At 39.1% G+C, this 21,890-nt stretch overlaps 1 protein-coding gene across 1 annotated transcript in view; it reads left to right on the top strand.

The window, feature by feature from the left end:
- Positions 1-1,172: 1,172 nt before the first annotated feature.
- LOC106913490 (sprouty-related, EVH1 domain-containing protein 2-like) overlaps positions 1,173-21,890 on the top strand; it is a 38,547-nt gene continuing 17,829 nt past the window's right edge. Inside the window, exon 1 of the mRNA XM_014980116.2 lies at positions 1,173-1,958. Within this exon, the coding sequence (XP_014835602.1) occupies positions 1,933-1,958 (26 nt within the window). The 5' untranslated portion in view covers positions 1,173-1,932. The remainder of the gene's footprint in view (positions 1,959-21,890) is intronic.

Below are 21,890 nucleotides of genomic sequence, written 5' to 3'. Positions count from 1 at the left end.
TGAAAGGGCCAGAATTTTATTTAAAAAAAATAAAAAAATAAATAATAATAATAATAATAATAATAATAATAATAATAATAATAATAATAATAATAATAATAATAATAATAAATCCATCAATGTTTATTCAAAAGTCCCTGAATTAAAAACATATTAACAGCACAGGCAAAGTATTCAAAATATGCATGGTTAATAGTCATATTATTAAATATATTCATTATTTAATTTTTTTTTTATTTAATACTCCATTATTCCACAGTGGCATGCGACAACACATCACAAATGAATCTATTAGTGAGTTTTACGTGTCAGTCAGTGGGCAGGGCTACTGATCTCAAACTATGGTACAACGGCTGCTTTTAGATGTACTGAGAAGTGGCTGTAGTAATTATTTGCAAGGTAAATATGAACAAAATAACTGTGATGAAATGGTTGGCCGGTGACCAGGAACATCAGTAATTTCTGAGGTCAGATATTTGTTTCTGGTAATGACATCCAAACACTGGTACAGGTTCAAAAACCAGTGGGATCTCCTAACTTTATTAGCTAACAAATTATCCAAAGTACTAATAAACTAGCTTTTCCTGGAACTATGTCTAACTTTTAAAAGAAGACCAGCCATATAAAATTTTGATGTTTTAGTTCTTTGACATTAAACTGTTAGGTTTTAACATCTGTCTCCACCATTGGAGACATTGTAGTAGAAGAAAAATGTGTCTTAAATGAATCAATAACATTATCACAAAAAAAAAACAATTTTGACATATCGTATTAATTTTTTTAATCCGATGCAGCTCTAATAAATTGTAAAATTATTTAATTGAATTCATATGACTTTGGGATGTGCTTGATACATTTTACATGTAATTATTTTTAACCAAATAAAGTTAACTATCGCCACAAAAACAATTACAAACACATTTATTTATTTCAAACTGCATTCTATTGATTAAATATAAAAAAATTATTTAATTACATATTTATTTAACATTCACATATATTTATTTAATTTAGAAAATGTTGGTACTTTAGGCTTTCCATACAAAATCACCTTTCCATAATTTCCCACTCAATAGTCTATCTTTTTAGACCAAGCTTGAACTAAGAGTTTTGATATGAGACATGCCCGGATTTGAAATCAAGGATCAATGAGTGTGTGAGTGTGTGTGTAATGGGGAGGGAAGGGGTTGTTGCATTTATCAAGGGCCACTATAGACCACAGCTTGCAGCCGTCTTGGGCCCTCCACCAAAATGTAGCACGACGTCACCGCTTCCGCCCTGCTCCCCTCTCCACCCCCAGCCTCCCTCTCTCTCCTCCCCCCGGCGTCGTTGGAGCAGCTCAGCCGCCTGCAATCCAACATGGAGTAGTGAGAGATGGGGCTCTAGCGGGGCCACCCCTCGGCAACAGCAGCGAAGACGCGCTTCTTTTTTTTACGCACAACTGGAAGCGGAGTCGTCGGTGAAAACATGCGCCTTAGGACTTAAAAAACGGAGCGTGTGTGAGAGGTAGTGAGCGAGCGAGTTTGCGCGCGCGCGCGTGTGTGTGTGTGTGTGTGTGTGTGTTTGGGGAAGGTGGGGGGGTTAGAGAGAATCAAGAGCTGGATTCGGCAACCGAAATTGCCAGTGCAGCCTGCGTTTATCCACTGATTGGGTATTAAAGTTCCAGACGGAGAAGAGGAGGTCCTTTATTTTTTTCTTCTTCTTCTTCTTCTTTTGCGATCCAGAAGAAAACAGTGTGGCTTCAGTGGAGGAAAGAAGGAGAGGGAGAATTTCAGGAAAAAAGGGACTGTCGAGGGCAAAGCCTGAGAGCCGACACTCGCACAAAGGCGCAGGGGGGATTTATGCGGAATTGGACACAGGATCGGAGGTGAAAGAATGACGAGTGAAAAGTATGCAACCGCCGTGGTACATTACCTGAGGTGAAACGAAAAAATGATAGAGGAAACACACCCAAACGAGTAAGTAATGCAGCTTGAAGATTTTCTCTTAACCCGTGCTTATAAGTTGCTTGGAGCAACTTGGTGGAATGTGCAAAACTCTCCTTGCAAAGCTATACTTCCCTTTTAATCGTAGCTGTTTTGTGTCTTTACTGGTCCAAATGCATCGGCTGTGTGTGCGTTTGTATTTTTATTATTTTTTGTTGTTGTTTTATTTTTATTTTTTACGGTGGCCCCCCATATTATTATGTTCTAGAAAACAGCCTAAAGAAGGCGAGAGAGAGAGATAGAGAGAGAGAGAAAGAAGAGTGGGAGGAGGAGGAGGGGAATAAGCGTGGGTGGATCGGAAACATTTTCTGAAAGGATCTCAAGCGAGAGAGCAGCGAGTGAGGCCCTGTTGCAACGTAACTTAGGAACTCAAACACGCCTAACGAGCTGCGCCTTTAAATATATATAGAAATACAGCTACGGCAGCGCGCGTGGGGGGCACGGTTTGTTACGGTATAACCGCGGGCGGCCGCATTTCTCTTTATGCCCCTTCTCTCTGCTGTTTGGTCACATCTGTGTGTTTGCTTTCAACCGAAGGGGGAAGTCTCACCGGATAAGAGATATCCGATATGCCCCATCCGCCATCTCTTTCTCAATCGCCCTCATTTGCATAGCCTACCGCGCTCCATTCATAAAAAAAATAGTAGGCTATATGGGATTGTAAACAACGGCTGGCTTTCAGAGGCGAGAGAGAGAGAGAAAGAAAAAAAAAATCCAGCGTCGGATTCGGGTTAATTCGAGTCCTCGCGGCTCGTTTCTGTCCGCCACGCGGGCTCGTTCGCCTTCTGCGAAATGTAGCTCCGTGTGTAGGCCCACAGACCTGTTTACACGACACCAGTGGGTCTGAGTTAAAGCCGAATGCTTACCCCTACCGAGCTGTTTTCATATTAGGCGACACATAAACTATACTAGACGAGTTTTTTTTTTATTATTATTAATAATATTTTCTCCCTCTCGTCTGAGCTAGGCTGCTCGGTGGTAATGCCTGCCTGTGCTGATTTGTTGGCGGGGGTTGGAAGGGCGAAGGGCACCGGATGGGGGGGGATGTTTGCGCTGCGGTAGCGTGACGGCGGCTCATTCATAAAAGCCCTCTAACCTTCAGCGAGTCCCCATTCATGCCTGTTGGCCGTGCTGTAGTCAGCACAAGCCCCGCGTCTGGGTGTCTGTTCCTCGGTCTCCGATCCCACAGGGAGACCCGAGTACGTAACCTGGCACTGGTCGGCACGATAAAAACGAATTTGAGAAGATATTGAATAGTAGAAAAATACAGTTAAAATACAATACATAGATAAAATTTCAAGTTTCTACTAATACTCAAAGTTTACCAAATTTGGAAGTAGAAAATTACTGACACATGTCTAATTGCTTTCACACAGGAAAGTATTTTATAGAATAATGATCAGGTAAAATTATTTCAGGGACAAGAGTAGTTCAAAGCAAAGCACTATCAAGTCTGTTTTGAAACAAGGCCTGGGTTGGTGTGATATTTTGTATGCTAACATAACCTCTTGCGAAAATAAAATTGTATTTACTATCGCTAATGTCACAAATTGAGCAGGGTTTCAATATCACACAATGTATATGACATGCATATCGTGAAGAAAAGCTTGGACTGGAGTCAGTGTTAGCTAATCACTTAAGCACCATACATTCAGGCTCCCCATGGCCCTTGTAGTTTAATACATCATAAAATGTTTTAGAATGCAAAGAGCTAGGTAGGTCTTTGTGAAAACAGCAGGTGTTAGTCAGAATTGATTTCTTCAATAAAGCCATGTTGTTGAGATGGATAGACTAGTTATTAACTGAGGTCATTTGCAAAGTAGAATTACTTTAAAAAAATATTTATCCATTGCAAGTGATATCTGAATCGCATCATTCACATATTGTGTGTTTTTGTCATCTTATGTTGTATTTTTTAATTACGTACAACTTGGAATGGTCAAAATCCTTCCAACTTATATACAACTTTACTTTGAATTGTGAATTAGTTTACACACACTGTGTTTTTCATGATCGGATGTATTTCCAAAGAGCCAAACTCATATTTCTTGTTTGTGAAAGGATAGCATAGTAGCCTTCTCTCAGTCTGCTGACCAGCAGTGTGCAGCAACAGGTGGGAGATGAACACTGTGAAACTTTGTGCTCTGCAGCCAGAAAAAAATATGGTAATTCTGGCACTGTATCTGGAGTCTCATTGGAAAGGACTTTAGCCTTCAGATAGAAAATATGATAGAAAATGTATATGGTATTGAAACTTGGTGCACCTTGATATAGGCATGTCTACTGGGAAGGATGTAGTTCTTACACAACAGGAGTAAGACAGACAAATCACCCCGTCTCCTCAATGTATTTAGTTCTATTTATCTAGTAAATATTATGAGCTTTTATCCAGCTGTAACTAGCTTGGCAACATGAAATGGTGCAGACAAACATGCTAGCAAGCTAAGCTTTATGGGGTTCATAGGGAACCTTAACTATGGTTGTCAGGAAAAATAGGTTCTAATGCTACCTTAGTACATATTTTAAAAATCTGTTATGGTTTTGATAACATTTATTTTCCGGAACGCTAATGCTAAAGAAAAAGATTCTAGTGTGCTGAGTTTCATTAACCTTATTGTAGGGGTTGCTAATTATTTTTATTCATGGTTGTTGAGAAAAAAAATAATTCCCACCTTAATGGGAGATATTTTGAAGTTTTTTAATGATTTCAGTAGCATTTTATGCTATAGCTAGTTTAATAACAGTGCGAATGCTAAATTGTTAGCAAACTTCTTAATCCTGAAGCATTCGTCTTAGCTGTGGCTGTCAAGGAAAATGTTTACATCCGACCACCATAGAATTTATTTGAAAATTGTATTCAGGTATTAACATTTAAAGCCTTAATCTCATATCAGTTCTTGTTTCTGCTTCTTTTTCACACTGAGTCCACATTAGCAAAAAATAAATCTAAATTCATAACTTAAAACCATTTTTGTCTAAACAAAATTGAGAAGTTGGTTGGAATTAATTTGACTATTTTTATTCAGAGGGGTTTATATGTATCACCATCTGATGTTTGCAAATTGTTGCATCAGTTTTATTGATTCAGTTCTAGCAGTTTTTCTTAGCGTACCCGTCTCACTGGGTTGCACAGTCCCACGTCCGATTCTGTCCCCACCCAAGTCCTACAGCGAGACAGAGGCCATACATTTGTCACAACATATTACAACAACAAAAGAAAAATCTCTCCCGGAAGCTTTTGGATCATTTCCTGTTGCAGACGATACCTTTATGGTCGTGGTGTAAGTCGTGTTTCTGATAAAGTTTGCTTTTGTCATGGATCTGCAAAACCAAACCACACCCTGGAAACTTTCAAAGAACCCGGCTGTGTGACTTTGTATGGCAACACCAGTGCTGCTTTTGCACTTGTATCTTCATGTCTCTCATAATTGTAAAACGTATTTTAAGACATTTCTGTCGGAACCATTTAGCTGCAGTTAGCAAATGTTGTTTACTGCATTTAAGCTTCTGGAAATGTTTACCCACAACAGATCCATACAGAAAAAGGTTTGAATAGTTGATACAATTCTTCTGGATTTAAATGTCTTTGGTCACCAAGAGTGACAGCAGTGGAAGCAAGAGTTTCATAGCAATCACGTGGGCATTTATCGTATCATTTATCATTTATTGTGATAAATTTCTTATCATGATAAGAATTCCAATTTATTGTTGCTGTGATAAATTTCAATTAATGATGTTTAAAAGCTGTCGGAATTATCAGGATTGATAGTTTTACTCTTTTATCCACTGTTTGTTCCATGAAAGTACCAATAAATATTGTTTAATTTGAAAATATGATCAAATCCAGTTACTATGTGGAGTTTAGTGACACAAATCACACTTCTTTATGTGACCAGCGTTCCAAAGAAGCGCATTACAAATGAATATGTTTATCAAGACCGTTATTTGATTTTGTGGGGCCATGGCTGGCATGTCATGTTGTCACAGTCTGACAATAATAACTAGTTCTTATTGTCACTTTCATTGTTTATCACAATATTACCACAAAATATTGTACTAAAACAATATTTAAGTCCATATTGCCCACCCCTACAATCACGGAGGGGATTTTGTACCAGATTTGAGAGTTGATGGGAGTTTTCCTTTGCCAAATGGATGATCAGTGTGAGGATTTACAGCAGAGTTGGTGACTCAATGCAATAAACCGTCTGGAGTCGCCACAAGGTCATTAAGGAGGAGGGATTGCTGCAAAGTTTGGGACTCGAAGCAGTCATCTAAGTTTACTTTGACTGAAAAGTTTTTACCAACTGGCATGATAAACTAAACTTGTTTTAGAACCAGAATCAGATTAGAATATACATATAATTGACTTAACCAGCTAGTTTGTTTGACGTGACCTGGTTATGATTAATGCAGAAGCTTTAAACGCCGTACTACGGTGTAACTTTTGGTCAAGTGTTTGGGTAAACGTCATCAAAGCATCTCATGTCTGGTGGCATTGAGCCTGAGTTTGGGTTTACCTATAATTTGAAGAACTGGTAAGGACCAGCTAATGTTTTTTATTTAAAGGTCATACTGACTTTTTTTTTCAAATGACTGTGAAACCACAACCCTGATGACAAACACAAACGTGCATAACCACTTTGGAAATATGTATATATATTTTTTATCATGAAAATATATGCAACGAACAAGTACAACTCGTAACATTAGCGTACTCTCATCTCGTGAAAGATTTTGCGTCTCCCAGTTGAATGTTATCTGTTGGACTTATTCCTGAATTGTAAAGGAGAGTCTGAGCTAATTTTATTGGAAGTCAGCGATTTCATAGAAAAAAAAGATTAAAATATAATTTCGGTATCTGTTAAGATTATTAATGAGCGTTTTACTGTTGGCTGTAGCCTTGCTATCTTTATCTTTTTGGCTGGACGGAAGCGGTCATCGTAAAAATAATCTATTTTGTATAATGCGGTCTCTTTATCTGAAGTAAAGACAGTTACGGGATTGATGGCGGGTCAGGACATAAAGACACACCCATTTATACTCGTGGTGTCACGTATTTCTTTTATGATGTCAGTATTCGGTAACAGTTCTCAGTCTCTCTTTCGCGACATCAGCGGTTCATTATCTTCCTTTTGTTGTGTTGCCGTGTAGTTGTTGACGCGTTTGTTTATCACCTGCTCGGGCTGTAATGTTGACAGATTTAATGTGTTATCTTTGTCATATCCTCGGTTTGGAAGTTCCTCTTCTCTCCTCGGTTATTACTCATTATAAGGGTGCATTGAATTCCCCTCACGCCCCCCCCCGTACACAGAGAGTAACACTATGAGCAGAGGATGTATTGATCTGGTGTGAGCTACTGCCCAGTCAGCATGTGCACAGTCAGTATTGGACAGGAGATGCTCGGTGACATTCAGCTAAGGTCGACAAAGAGTTGAAACCGAATCCGTTCCTGAAATTAAAAGCAGTCACGAAGTGGTGAACGCAGCAGTGAGGAGTCAGACGACCTGTATGTTCCCTCTGCAGGACTGTCCTGTTCCCCGTTTTTCCAACTTGGCTGAATCTGATATTAACGCTTCAGTAAACCCAATAGGAGTGAGAAAGCTCATCACCAAAACCGAACATTGACGGATGATTAAATGATTCACCCCTTTTTGGAAGCTGATATGGTGCTGCAAGCCATTGTTGAAAGAAAGCCATAACAAAAATCCCATCTGTAGTTTGCAAGAAGACTTGTAGGGCATATAGCAGACAGAAATGCTCTGGTCAGACGAGCCCAAAATCTAACTTCTTAATCCACATTTTATTTTTCAATGCATCTTAATGCTGCAGTATGTAACTTTTATTACATTTTTTTCTTTTTTTTACACATTTGTTAAAATTATTATTATGTCATGACTGTATAAGTCAGATAGACTATGAAAAGGAAGGGGGCTCCTTTGCCTTCTCCCAGTGAAAACTGTAGAAATACAACTCTCAGTCAGAAACAACCAATCAGAGCTGGGAGGAGAGTTTTAGAGATGCCAATCATTCTTGTGTATGTGCTGCTCACACCCTCCTCCTTTCTCTCCGCTATGCTGCAGCTGATTAACCACAACATAGACTGCCAAGAGGTCTAAGGCTAGTTAGCATAGCTACTGATGATGAAGGATAAATGCTTTTCCTTTTCCCTTAGCAGCGCTTACACAAGCATGATTGGCAGCTTTAAGATCCTCCTCCTGCCTCTGACTGGCTGTTTTTGACCGGGAGCGTTGCATTTCTTCCGACGATAATAGCAGTGGGAGATGGAAGAGCGGCAATCTTTTCACAAATCGTTTGTCTCATACTACACCGTCATGACATTGTGACAGCTTTAACAAATTAAAAAAAAAATGTTTTTGTAAAAGTTACATACTGCACATTTAATCAACATTATGCAATATAAATGTGCTGAAGTTACCTGAGACAAGCTAATTTTCTTCAGTAACCGGAGTTTGTTCGCGTTGTGCTAAAGAAGTTTCGACACGATGTCGTCTTTCAGAGAGCGATAACAGAAAAACCGTCATGTCACAGACTGACCGCTCCAAATCCTGTTTATCAGGAGATTACCCAACGGCCGAGCAGCCATGTTGGATACATTTGGTGTTGCTGTTAACTTGGTTCATAAGTGTAACTTCACAAACAGAAATGTATCTAAATGTCCAAGTTATGGGGTAGAAACAGAAAAAATATTACTGAACAGAACAACAATGTACTATAAATCAAATTTTGATGGCAGCACCACCCACCTCAACATTTTGTTGTCATGTGGGAAGTAGAAACACGTTTTACCTGCATAGTGAAACACAGCCTGCAAGAAGGCCAGTCGGGAAGCCAAAAAATATAAAAATATACCAAAACATTATTTACAAGTACAACCAGGAAGAAATAAAAGAATACCAGGGAAGAAGAAATCAAGGGGTCTGCATTTTGAAGTCACCTCGCTGCACACTACGGCTTTCAGGACGTTCACCGACAGATATGTGACCTATTGTTGCTACAGAGCGCATTCTGTGTCATACGAAACTGCTAATACAACCCGGTTACACATGCAGACAGAGATGCTTGTCGAACAACTAATAGTGTATTTTACTCCGAACATACCGTTCTGTGGACGGAGGTGGTTTCGGCATCATGCTGTGGGGGATGCTTTTGTTCAGGCAGACAGCCAATGAGAAAGTGGATGGCATTAAATACAGAGCAGTCCAGGGAGGAAGAAACCGTCTTTCACATTGCTGTCAGAAAGATTTAAGGTATTTTGGCAAATGAATGAATGCGCCGTGGTAGAAGTTAATTTTTTATAGCAGCATAATTTACTTTTTCCCCCTTTCAATTTTCCATTACCGACAAAACAATTTATTTGGGATCACTGGTCTTTATAACCTACAAAGGCCAAAAAAATGTTGAAAAGTTCTCGAAGCACACCTTTAAGTTTCTGCGACCTGAACCGGTATTCTATGGAACACTGCAAAGGCATGATCACTGCTTTCTCTCTCTTAATATCTCGTGATAACCAAGTTTGTCAACCTTGGTGAGGTATAAAAATCTAGAAGTTCCTCCAGCGCCAGGAAGAGCCTTAAAGACCAACGACTCGCATGAAGTCAGCGCCGCTGTTACGGCGTCACATTTTTACTGTGTATTTAAAGACACCTGGCTTCATTTTACACTACCTGCAGATGGTGAAGTGATGAGTTGCGTTGAACGGTACGTGTCAAAATCAGACGGGTAAACACATACAGTGTGTCCGCTTCCTTTGCAGACCCCTCAGTATTTTTTTAAAGTTTCTGTACTCTCCCCTCCGCTGGCGCACGCGTGCACGCACGCATCACATGGAACAGATGCTTTCCACAGTGTTTCCTGTGTTTCACAGAGAGGCTCATCGCTGCTTGCTCTCCGGAGCCTTTAGGCCATATAATGGTCCGAGCTGTTTATATCAGGACACCAAACAATGGACCAGGATTGTTTTGCTCCCCTCACGCCCCCCCTCCCTTTTTTTTTTTTTAAATCTCTGCTCATCAGCTGACTGGATGACCAAGATTATAATAGCTCGAGTATTCATTCACTTCATCGTGTGTCTTTTCCCCCTGGTGAACCCGTATGTATGACGACTCGAGAGGCTGTTTGCAGATAACTCCCATTCTTCTCCCCAGTGAATGAACTTTGTGAACTTTCAGTTCTTTAGCCAGTGTGACACCATAGTTAGCTTGAGGGTGTGTTGGGGACTTTAATTTATAAGGTGTTCAAAGCTGAAGAAACATTCATTACACTTTCCCCCCAACAGTAACACAAAGAAACGGTTTATTTGTCGGCTTTAAAGCTTGGTTTTACCATTAGTGTTTTTAGATTTTCATTTCACCCAAACAGTTCTCGTGTTAATGTTGTGGGGGTTATTAAATTTTTAAGGGCAATGAATCATAACATCAACGCTAACCATTTGTTTTTACTGCTGCTTTGGATACGACTTCAAGGCAGCTTGTCACTCGAGTAACGGCTCCACTTCAGACCCACGTGCTGCTACGTTGTAACTTTCTACTTTATTTTTATGCTTGTCATCAAATTTTGTTCTCGTGCACTTAGCCATCGTGTATCTGTTTATTTTTTTTACTAGTTGAGCATAGAGTTGGGTCTTTATCATAGTAAATTTTTTACCATGATAGGTATTTTGGTTTATCATTGGCACGATAAATTCCATAATATTAATGTTTAAAGAACCACTTTTACGCTTAGAAGTATGAATAGTGTAAAATAGCGAAAATGATTAAATAACCAGGAGTGATCTACTGCTGAGTGAGCAAAGTGTTGGGCAAAGTTTCTTACAGTAGACAGAAAATAACTTTAGTTTTCTGTCAACGTGGGTAAAAAAAAAAAAATTGTTCTTGACGTTTCCTTTTTGTACCCAAATGACCAAATGTTCAAAATGGGTTTAATCATTTGGATGGGCTACAGTTGACCTCCTTAACTAATAGTTGGTGGCAGTACGTGTGTTTTTAGAAGAAGTCATGCAAAAAGTACAGTAGGTACAGCACACACAGCTATTTAGCTAATGTGACGCCATATTTATCTCGAGGCCCAATCTTTGCAAAGTGGAAAGTATTTGTTTTAGGAAGAGTTCAATTAATTCTAAGATTGTTATGTATAAATTTCACATGTTGTGAATTATGATTCCAACCTGCAACAAATTCGGGCAAAGTAACATCTAATATTGTTGTAGCTGTAAAAATCCAGATGTGCCTCGTTTGGGGAAGCCCTGAGTGAACAGGCTTCCTAGTGTTCATCATGCAAATAGTTTTCAGTTGGTTTGATGCCCCGGAGCCGGGCCACAGTTTGTCCAATTACAAGATAAACCATTGACATCTGACAGTTTATGTAAACGAAGTCCACTTGATCAAACACACCTCAGGCTGACATTGTGTTGGACGTCCGTCAAAGATGCAAAGAGGATTAGAAAGCCCCCCCGCCCCCCTTCGCTCGTCACTTTCACTCAGCCCAAAGCGTTAAGTCAAACCAAGAATAAGCGGATGGGAGGCTTTATAGAGGGTCTGTAAGAGGTTTAGGACCAATCAGCTTAGTTTCAGTAGAGTTCGTGTTAAATGGAGGGGCTGCCACTTTTGAAGTACAGTTATAAGAGCAATGCTGAGCGCCAACAATTGCACAGAGGTGTTGAAGACAGGAGTTTGATTTATGCATCAGTGGTTTTCACTTTTTGGCCTACGTACTTTATGACTTGTGAAGCTTGTTTATGCTCCGAGCAACGTTTATAGTCATGATGAATTTGTGACGTGGCTTTGAGCATGATTGTAGGAAGTTACCCGAAACCATCCAGATTTTTATGTAGAAGATACATAAAGCGTTCTCACTAAGGAATAAATGCCAGTGATGTAACTCTAAAGATGCACTGGTAGAATTTTGGATTTCATTTTTTATTTTCTCGGCTTTGATTTGAAAGCTACAATGGCATATAAGAACAACTTTTTATTTAACCTTTCTGATTTGAGCACTCATTACCTATTCATATTAGGAGCAGAAGCAAAATCACAGTCCATTTGTGTAAGCATTTGGAGTGACTCGGTTTGTTCTAGTATCAAGTCGGGCAAACAATCAGAAATTTTAAATTGTTTTGTTGCTAACTGCTATTAGCAATAAAATCCCGTAATAATTTCTCTGTTTTATGTGTTAAAGCACAAAAAGAAGCAAGTTTTCAAGTAGATATTTTTTCATCCACAGGAGCCATACCAAATGCTAGTCTTTAGGTTGCTCCACCATAAATCTGACTTCTGAGTATAAAGGGAGCACACCGGTCGTTGTAAAGCATGGTTTTACTTATTTAAAACAAACAAAATGACGAAAGCCGACTTTTTTTTTAGCATCTTTTACTGGCAATTAACACAGTTAGCAACCATTAGTAACTGTGAAATGGCTCATTGTGTGTTTTCCCTTCAGAACATAGACACTATGTGGTTGAAAGCTTAAAGTTAAAACATTTTCTTTACTGACTGTTTTCTCTCTCTGGCAGCCTTAATGATCTACAGACTAAAAATGTAGAGGGAAAAAAAATCTACTTCTTTGAATTAGCTTCTTATATTTTTCTGCTTCCTGCTTCCAAAACTAATACATACTAAAAGTGGCTAACCAAGTCTTCTTTTCACAACAACTTCCGCACTGAAGATTGGATTCTTTGACTTTCCCAGCAGCCTGTCAGTTGGGTGACTGGGTGATTTCTTGGTGCATCTCTAATTATTTCCATTCATCTGAAGAGGGGTAGCATCTGCTTGTGGCGCTGTTGGAAATGTAACTCTGTTGCAACATAGAATAAACCACTGCAGATGTAGTATGTGAAAATATGCAAAGGAGAGGTTTTATTTGGTTACTTAAAGAAGCCGCCCGAATGCCATGTCCTGCAACTTCAACGAAAAATGTTTTCAGGAATGGCTTAGTCACCTTATTCTGCAGATCTTTAACCACCCTCGCTGTTTCGGAGGGAATATAGACCCATAACGATTGGTGACTAATTGATCAGAGCACCCTCACTGCTTTCGCGCCGTGATTGGCCAGTCTGACATGGCGTGTTATCCGTTAACGCCGCTCCCATATCAACTGACGCACTGGGCTTAAGCAGCGGGTCGAGCCTTGTGCTGGCCGGACATGTGAACGTTCCACATAACTGCAGCTGATTGACAGAATGCCGATCAGACTTCCCCTCAGGAGGCGCCCGCATCAATAGTTGTGAATGAATTCTCTTCACCTCTCCCCCAGCTCCCAACCCCGCACTTCCTGTCTCTCTGAATGAGGGGTAATAAAATTAAAAAGATCAGATAGAACAGACGAATCCTGTCTTCTAAGTAGCGTGTGTATTTGTACCAAACAAGCAACAAATTGTCCTTCAGCATAAACAAATCGAATTAAAAACCTTTCATCCTTTACTTGGTCTAATTAGTAGGAACAAAAAACCAAAGACATCAAAGTTCATACTCATAAGTCAGAAAATAAGCTAATTCAAACATTTGGAAGCATCACGACAGCTTATTTCTGTTTTTGTTTTATTTTGCTTGCACGCCATACATTGCGATACCTTTGTAAAGGGGGGTCACGCAATGCCGTGAGACTCTGTCAGCATTCATCAGAAAACAAACCAATAATGAAATGATCCTGATTATGAAGTGCCCTTCAGTCACTTCCTGATTGCAGCAAACAGAGCGCATACTGTGTGCAGAGAGGGGTGTGTGTGCGTGTGTGTGTGTGGTGCTGTTGATCATGCAGAGGTGTGGCGAGTCATTCTTTATCACAGGAAGTATAGCCACCCTTATCACACATGGCTGGACTGCCCTCACCGGCCCATTTATCTGGCACACATGAGCTGGATTCCACACCTCTCCAAGCCGGCTTCCAAGCCCCGTTTACTGTTTTATTACGGCCCTGTTGCACAAAGGGGGGATACTCAGGGTCCATTTAACTCTGGAGCACATTCAATAGCCTGTTTGTTGTGCATAAATATAAAGTGGGCATGGTGAAAGAGTTATAAAGCAGCTCTAATTGTTTTTGTGCCATGCTTCAAGTGCAGTCGTGCTCTGTAAAATTTTAAAAGTGGTCTCGATTACCTTTTCTTTAGCCTCTGCCTACTGTTTGATTTTTTTTTATTTTTTTTACTAATTTTACATCAAATACTTTCCGTCTCGTATGAGGAGGACAAAGGAAGAGTCGAGCTCCAAACTTGATCGCGTAAATTTATTGTATTTGTCTTTAAGCAAACTGAGAATCTATGAGAAACTTGTTGGTGCTAAAATGCTTTTTTTTTTTTTTTTTTTTGCCAAAGTTATGTTAGCTTTAGTATTTTTGTAGGTCAAATGAGAGAAATTGAAGCAAAGCAATTCCTACTGAAGACTGCCAGCAAATAGCTAACAATGAAAGGTAACAAATACCAAACTCTGGTTCGACCCGCTGATACCGATTTTTAGGAGTCAGATTTCTTATTAGGAACTAATATTAAATTGTGTGTGTGTGTGTGTGTGTGTGTGTGTGTGTGTGTGTGTGTGTGTGTGTGTGTGTGTGTGTGTGTGTGTGTGTGTGTGTGGGCGCGCGTGTGTGTGTGTCAGAGAGAAAAGTCATTGTTAGACAGGTTTTTAAAATGAAAAAAATATTAGAGTTGACATTTTAAAATGGCGTAGCATCTTAATGATTAGCTAGCTTACAATCACAAAAACAAAGGTTTCCAAGTTTATAATCTAGACTAGAGAATGTAAATCCTTACCTCAACATTGTTATTTCCAAAAGCCTGCCAGCATATCCAAATTCCTCATGTCTCACAGCAAATAAGAGCTTAAAGGTCAAAAAGATGAAACAAAATAAGACATTTAACCTTCCTGTTATTTCTTGAAATTCTCACTTTCGTGCAGCCTGATCTAAAAAAAACTGAAAATCACCAAATCAGTTGTTTTCTCAGTGCATATCTGTTTAAAATCTTGTAATTTTTTTGGTTTTTTTGTTCAGTTATCCATTTGTAGGGACACAAGACTGGTTCATCTCCTGTGTTAGGGATCATTTTATGCCTAAATGATTTAGTGTTCAAGTAACCTAGCAAAAGAGTTCTCTAGTACTAGCTTGAAAATGAATGAAAAGCAAGTCAAGTTTTCAAAGTGAAACTTTGACAGATCTATGGAAAGTATGACAAAATATTGATCAAGACCATTTTAAAATAATACCAGAATTTCTGGTTCTTTAACGTCAAAGTATAAAACTATAGCACATTCCTAAGTTGCATGTTTTTTTTCTCTTTTAAAAACGAACCTCATAATAAGCCAGTGATAGAAAAATTAAGTTTTCTCTGGTTTGACTCTGACTTTCGTCACCAACTGAAATACTGAGGGGGAGGAAGGAAGGAGTTTTGTTCACTAAAAAAAAATCAAACAAAGGTTTGGGACATATCACAAATTTACTCTGAAGTAAACTAGAAATCTATATAGGTCAGGAAAACCCAGGTAGATCCTGTTAGAGCATACTCAAAACACGCTATTTTCAGATGAACTTGGACAAATGTGTCGTTTTGCAACCAACACGTTCGGCCATTTCAGTGCTTTCGCCGTTTGAAAACTCAGCAGACAGCGTTCGGGGCTCTCGTTAGTGACACTTCAGGTTTGCATTCCAGGCTGTTGCGCCTATGACTTATTGTTTGATATGCAGTATAAGTGGCATTGCAACAAATGCATAGCGGCTGGCTATTGGACGTAGGTGAGCTTTTTAAGGACACGGTTGCCTGACACACCCTGCACTTTTGTCCTGTTGGCTTACAATAAATTATCAAAGGCCATGATTCACGGATTCGCCGCTGTTATCTGCGAGGCGGTGCGCTCCCCGCTTATCGCCCGTCCGAACTGAGTCATCACTCACATTTGGTCGTGAGTGACGCCAAGTAAAATTCACAGCCACTTTACGGCTGAGTTAAAAGTGATCAACTAAGATGTTTTTATGCTGGAGTCTGTATGAATGGACGACGGCAGCCCATCGGTCGTCTTTTTTCAAAGCAGCTGTCGGCCCTTTTTTTTTTTTTTTTTTTTTTCCTCAGCATCAGCACTTCATGCAACATTGACATGGACAGAATTAGATTCACAGTTCCTAAATGTTAGTGTGAGTGCATCTGTGCCAAGATGTTTAGTCTCCTCCAAGGGTATTAAAGCAGTGCTCTGCTGCTGGTTGTGGCTGTCTGTGTGTTCCAACCACAGATTACAGGGCCTGCCGGCAGACGGGGCCCTAGACATGGGTCACAAGACGGACCAAAATGTGACGAGTTCATCTCAGAGAACTGATAGCCTGGATCGTGTATCTGAAAGCACATGTGTCTATTTATTGCAGAATTTGGTGTTTATTTCTGTATGTGGATGGCTTGGATGTTGTCGCGCTATATCTGGATTCGTCATGTGTGTTTGAGTCATGTAAAGGCAACAGTATGGATTTCCGAATGTAAACATTTTCTATAGCAGTTTTACAGAGACAAAAATAACGAATGAATGACTTGGAGCTCAAAGTAATGGAGTCTTGATTTACTTTAACGCACGGAACGAGCTGGTTTAATAAAATGTTACTGCAGTCAAACTGCCATTTTGAACATTCAGTAAAAAAAAAAAGTGCCAGTGTTTTCTAGAGTTTTCTTAAGTTGTAAAGAATAAAGTTAAGCTGCGTCTCCTCTAACCATTGCTGCCCACTGCCTGCCAGCTGTGGGCAGTGAATAAAATCTTATTCACTTGCTGCATTTCCATTAACCATGTAAATGTGCAAACTGGAATTACAAAAAAAGCAACTTAATGGAAAAATGCCAGTTTAAAGAACAACTCCCTTTCCTTTTGTCTGTAGCTCTGTAGTGTATACGGGGCGCACTGTACGACCACCACGCCACACGACGCCCAAAAACCCATGCGAGGATGAGGCGGCATCTCGGCTGTATCAAGTTTAGTGTATTACTTCGCTAAACTGTAATAGAAACATTTTATTTTTCATCACACCAGATGACGAAAACAACCAGAAGTGGATGTTAGCTTATCGTGTGATTTTAATTGTGTTTCTTTTTTACTGGAAACACCACAATTGTGAAATTGTCGGGGGGTTTTTTTGTTGTTGTTGTTGTTTGTTTCTGTTTTTTTTGCTGATATTAGCGGCATATTGAAAAATTTTGCGCACGTTTGTAATGGAAACGCAGCTACATTTCAGAAATATTCAGTCATTAAAAAACAGGGACAGGAGCACCACACCTCGTTTGTAAAAGTAACACTTAACATTGTAGCTGGTAAACAGCTGACTCAGGTAGCTTAGCAAGCTGGTGTCAGATTGCTATCCTGTTTACTTCATGAAGAGTTGAAGGAGTAAAAGGTGGGATAATCTGTGCAGTAAGGACTTAAAAGCGCTGTATTTTTGGTTTAATCTCAGTTTAGCCAAAGCGTTTCAATAAATGTGTTGAACTCCAGTCAGAACCCTAATTTAAATAAAATCAAGTGTAGGTCTTTTTTTTTTTTTTTTAGAAGTTCTTAGGCAAGAACAAAATTTTATTTGTATTTTTTCTTGTCACTGCTTATGCAAAAGGTTGCATTTCTGCTGTGTAGTTTTTCACTCCTCGTGCTAGCTAGCACAATTATTTATAAACTGCTTTTCTAGCAGTTAATGGAGAAATTGTTGCTCAAGCAGAAGAACACATCATCGTTCTCTTTCTGCAATGCTAGAAGTGATCTCATCAGTCCCATGTAGTTGGCATATAATGACGTAGTCTGTGTGGGAGTGCTCTAATGTTGGTTGGTGAGCTCTGGTTCAGTGGTAATTACTAGGGAAGACTGGTTTTTGGGTGTTTGGACTCATTTAGCTGCATGTGGGTCAACTAATTCTGGCAGCATATGTGCCTTGTTCAGATTTGGCCTCCACATGTGGAAAATGAGCTCTATGTTTGGGGTGTTATTCATTCTATAGCTGGATTGAGGTGTTTATTTTGGTGGTTTTATTTGAGGCGTACAGTGATAATCCATCGTAGTTGCCTGGAACAAGGCTATTTATTCCTTTGATGGAAATAGGATGAATTTTCTCTGTATTGTTTTCTTATTATTTTGGTATGCTACAAAAGTTGCATAAAAGCTTTATGTGCCTCCGTAGTAACCTCAATCTACTACATGGGAAGATATTTTATCTAAAGCTAACATCTCTCTAGTTGGAATAATGAAAATAATGAAGTCAAGATATGATATTTTAAAAGTATAACACATGAGGCCTATTTTTATAAGCAATTTTATTCATTTAGCCAAAGAACTGTGAGATAGCTTCCCACTTTAAGCCAGCTTGCTAGCTTACAGTGTAAGCTAGCTTGCAGTTAGTTTAGATTAATGGAAACACAAGTAGGTAAGTGAGGTGTCTATTTTAAATTTCTATTATTTCCTTTGTTGCTTTTCAAGTTTTCCAGCTACACAGACGAACCTGAATGACTTTTTGCCTACGCCCATCGTGCTTTCACATGACAAGTACAACTCCACCTGCACACCGAAATTATGGCTAACTCTGTCCTCTGCCAGTAAACACCGCTGAACCTCCCAGTTTGGTTTGTTTCATAACATCTTCCCTTTTTTTTTTTAAACGTGACCCTTTCAGTTATTGCACCCATATTGTCCAAAGAGAAAAACCAACAACTTGTAGTTGCTAGATGGAAAAATAAACATCTCATTTCATGCATGCATGTCTTACACAAAAGCACAAACGTGGGTGTTTGTGTGGCTGCTTTTCTGTATGGGCTGTTTGTCTGCTGTCAGCCAGTCTGTCATTCAGTCACTTTTATGAATGTGTGTGGGTGGGAACTGGTGAACCAGTTTTGCCACCTGTGTTTGCGTGTGTGTGAGAGAGATTGTGTATGTGCATTAGATCCTTTTGACTATCTGCAAGCTAATTATATAACACCTCTCCCATTCACTCCCACTCGGCCTCTCTTCCTCCATATCTCTTTTAACGTCACTCCTCAAACCCCCAACCCCTTCACACACACACGCACACACACACACACACACACACACACACACACACACACACACACACACACACACACAAAGAGCATCGATTCAATATACAGAGGCACATCCTGTTATTGTCGGGTCGTTCATGAGGATTGGGACCGTGTGCATTGTGTCCCCGTGAGGGTGGTGGCTGTCATGCTAAGGCTGGGGAATGGCTCGTGTTGTTTGCTGCTCCACCTCCTGTCTCCTGCTTGCTTTTTTTGTTTGTTTTTTTTTGCCATGTATTGTTTTGTGCTCCTCAAGACTAAACTGTGGCTGCATTATCTTGTTTGTTGGTTTGATGCGTGTCCGATTCAGGCTCCAGTTGGCTGTCGTCTTACTTAAACGATCAGAAGCTGGGATAAGAACGCAACTATTTCCCTGATTACTAGTGTTATTAGTGTTATTGCCTAGTGACTTTTCAGTGTTTTAGTATAGAAATACTCATTTAGATGTGAAAGCATAACTTTGGCTAATTTGATAAATAACTTGCCAGACATTTACTTTCGTTTTCAAAAACTGCACCTGGGCTGCAAATGTTACATTTAAAGGCAAATTTGGAATGACATGAGTTTGTCACAGTATGATAATCTTGAGTAAAAAGGCCAATTTTTACAGTATTAACACTAAAAATTAAAACAAAAAATTTAAAGCATAATGTAATCCCCTTTTAAACAAAAACTTAGCTATATTTCAAAGTTACAGTTACTGTATAATAATGGGATCTGCGATATTTATTTTCTTTTCATAATATAGACTAAACATATGGTAATTTAGTAAAAATTTTGAAATGAGCATTTTGCTTGATAATATCCCTTTTTGCTTTTCTGCTGCTTTTGTTTAGCCAAGTAATCGGGCTAGCTAGCAGAGTTGCTAGCCTGCATTCTGGTGCTTTACAGAAAACCTGCAGCGTTCTGTCTAGATTTATTGCAATCAAAAATATTTTCAGTCTAATTTTTTTTTTTCTTGACAGTACAGGAACAGTTTAGTGGCTTCATTTGCTGTCTGTTTGGCGCTGTGCAGCAGCAGGTGGGGGAGGTACAGCACTGTGGTTCTTTGTCCACCATTCAGTCAGAGAAAATGTCTGTCACTTCACAAGCTGTACATATGCTAGAAGATTTTAGCGATTTGAAAGCACTTTTTAAAACATTGTTGCATCTAGCTATTTGCTAGTAGCCTTTGCCGAATACAATGGGAACCTTGATTTGGTGCTCGGAATTTATAATTTAATTGTATCGCAGTCTTAGCTCTTTACAAATATGACAAACTGCCTCAGTGTTTTACAGATGTGAAGTTTTAATTGAAGCATAACTTGAAAGCAATCAAGTCCTACATATTAGATAGATACAACAGCAGATAAAGAATAATAAAAAAATAATCATGACATATTTAAACTTGTCAGTAATTTAAATTGTTTAACTTCCAAGACACAATAATTTATTGTCTTGATACACAAATTGCATGTGGAAACAAAGAAGCATCCTGTTTCTTTAACATTTGTTTTTAGATATCTAACTGCTCTGCTTCCTTATTTGGAGTAACAGAACTAATTTCTTGTTTTACTGCAGTTGCCTTCTAAAACACAAAGGGAAACGCCCACAATTTCATAATAATATGTTGGGGCTCAGCAACACGCAGGGCTTCCCTCAGAGTATTATAAGCCTGGTGGGCCACCAGGCTTTACTTGTGCCCAAACCAAGCTAAGCTTTGGGGGTGTTTTTTTTTAAGTCTTTTTAAAATGTTTGCATTTTTTTAGACTTTATTGTTGGTGTTAAGGTATAAATCTTCCAATTTTTCAATAACATAATTATCAAGTGATATTTTAAAATTTCCTGTCAACTTTAAACATTTTTTAACTCTAAAGCACAATGGGCTGGTGAATGAATGTCTACCCTATAGCCCAACCACCAGGCTTAGCAAGTTTTCTGGGGGAAACCTTTAACACATATCAGGATAGATCATTTTAATTTACCCTGCAGTTGTGATCTAATAAAAAGTGCATAAAAATACAAAATAAACCTTATTCTGCAGGATATGTGAGACAAACCAGTCCTACTGCAGGAAGTGTTTCTAAAAACATCAGAAGATGCTTAATGGCATAGAATAACCTCTAGTTGGGCAGTTTTGAGTGTTATTCTCTCAGATGAATAGCGAAACGGTGTGACTGCGGATAGCAGCTGTAAGTATTTATGTGCTGGTGAAGTTGAGGCTTTTTTGAATAAAACTATTGAAACCAGGAAGCTGCTATCACTCATTTTAAGCCCAAGCAGCAGCTATGTTTTGTTTTTTTTAAATGCAGTCTGGAATAAAAATGTTTTGTAATATTACAGTCCAAAAACAACATCCTCACTGCTTTGTGGCTGTTTTATTTGGTAAATTTGGTTACTTGGACGGCCTCAGTTTTTGCAACGTATCTGTACATTCCACTTAATGATTTAAAACCCCAACGCTGAAATTTTGTAATTCATAATGCAGAAAACAAAAACGACAAACTGCCTGTTAACTACATGGGATGCGATCAAGTCAAGTACCAAGGGAGATTCAACACCGCCACTTGAAGTTGTGTTCGTGTCATTCTGAAATATTCCAGTTAAGATTATGACTGCTGACCATGAGTTTGAACATTGAGCTCTGTTTCCATTAGTTTTACTGTGTGAGTGTGTGTGTGTGCACATTTGTTTGCAATACATTGTGGGGACCATTTTCCTGACACATACTACGCTGCAGGGACCTGCTGTTTTTGGGTCAGGGATTAGATTTAGGACTAAGATGTGAATTGAGTTTTGGTTAGGGATTGGGTTAGGATTAGGGTAAGGTCTAGGCTGTAGAAATGAATGGAAGTCAATGGAAAATCCCCACAAAGATAGCCACGCTAACATGT

This window comes from Poecilia mexicana, unplaced genomic scaffold, assembly GCF_051168715.1.
Source record: "Poecilia mexicana isolate PSO_F unplaced genomic scaffold, ASM5116871v1 scaffold_15, whole genome shotgun sequence".
Lineage (NCBI taxonomy): Eukaryota > Metazoa > Chordata > Actinopteri > Cyprinodontiformes > Poeciliidae > Poecilia > Poecilia mexicana.
Note: the sequence above shows the minus strand (reverse complement) of the source record. Positions and strands in the feature narration are given on the sequence as shown.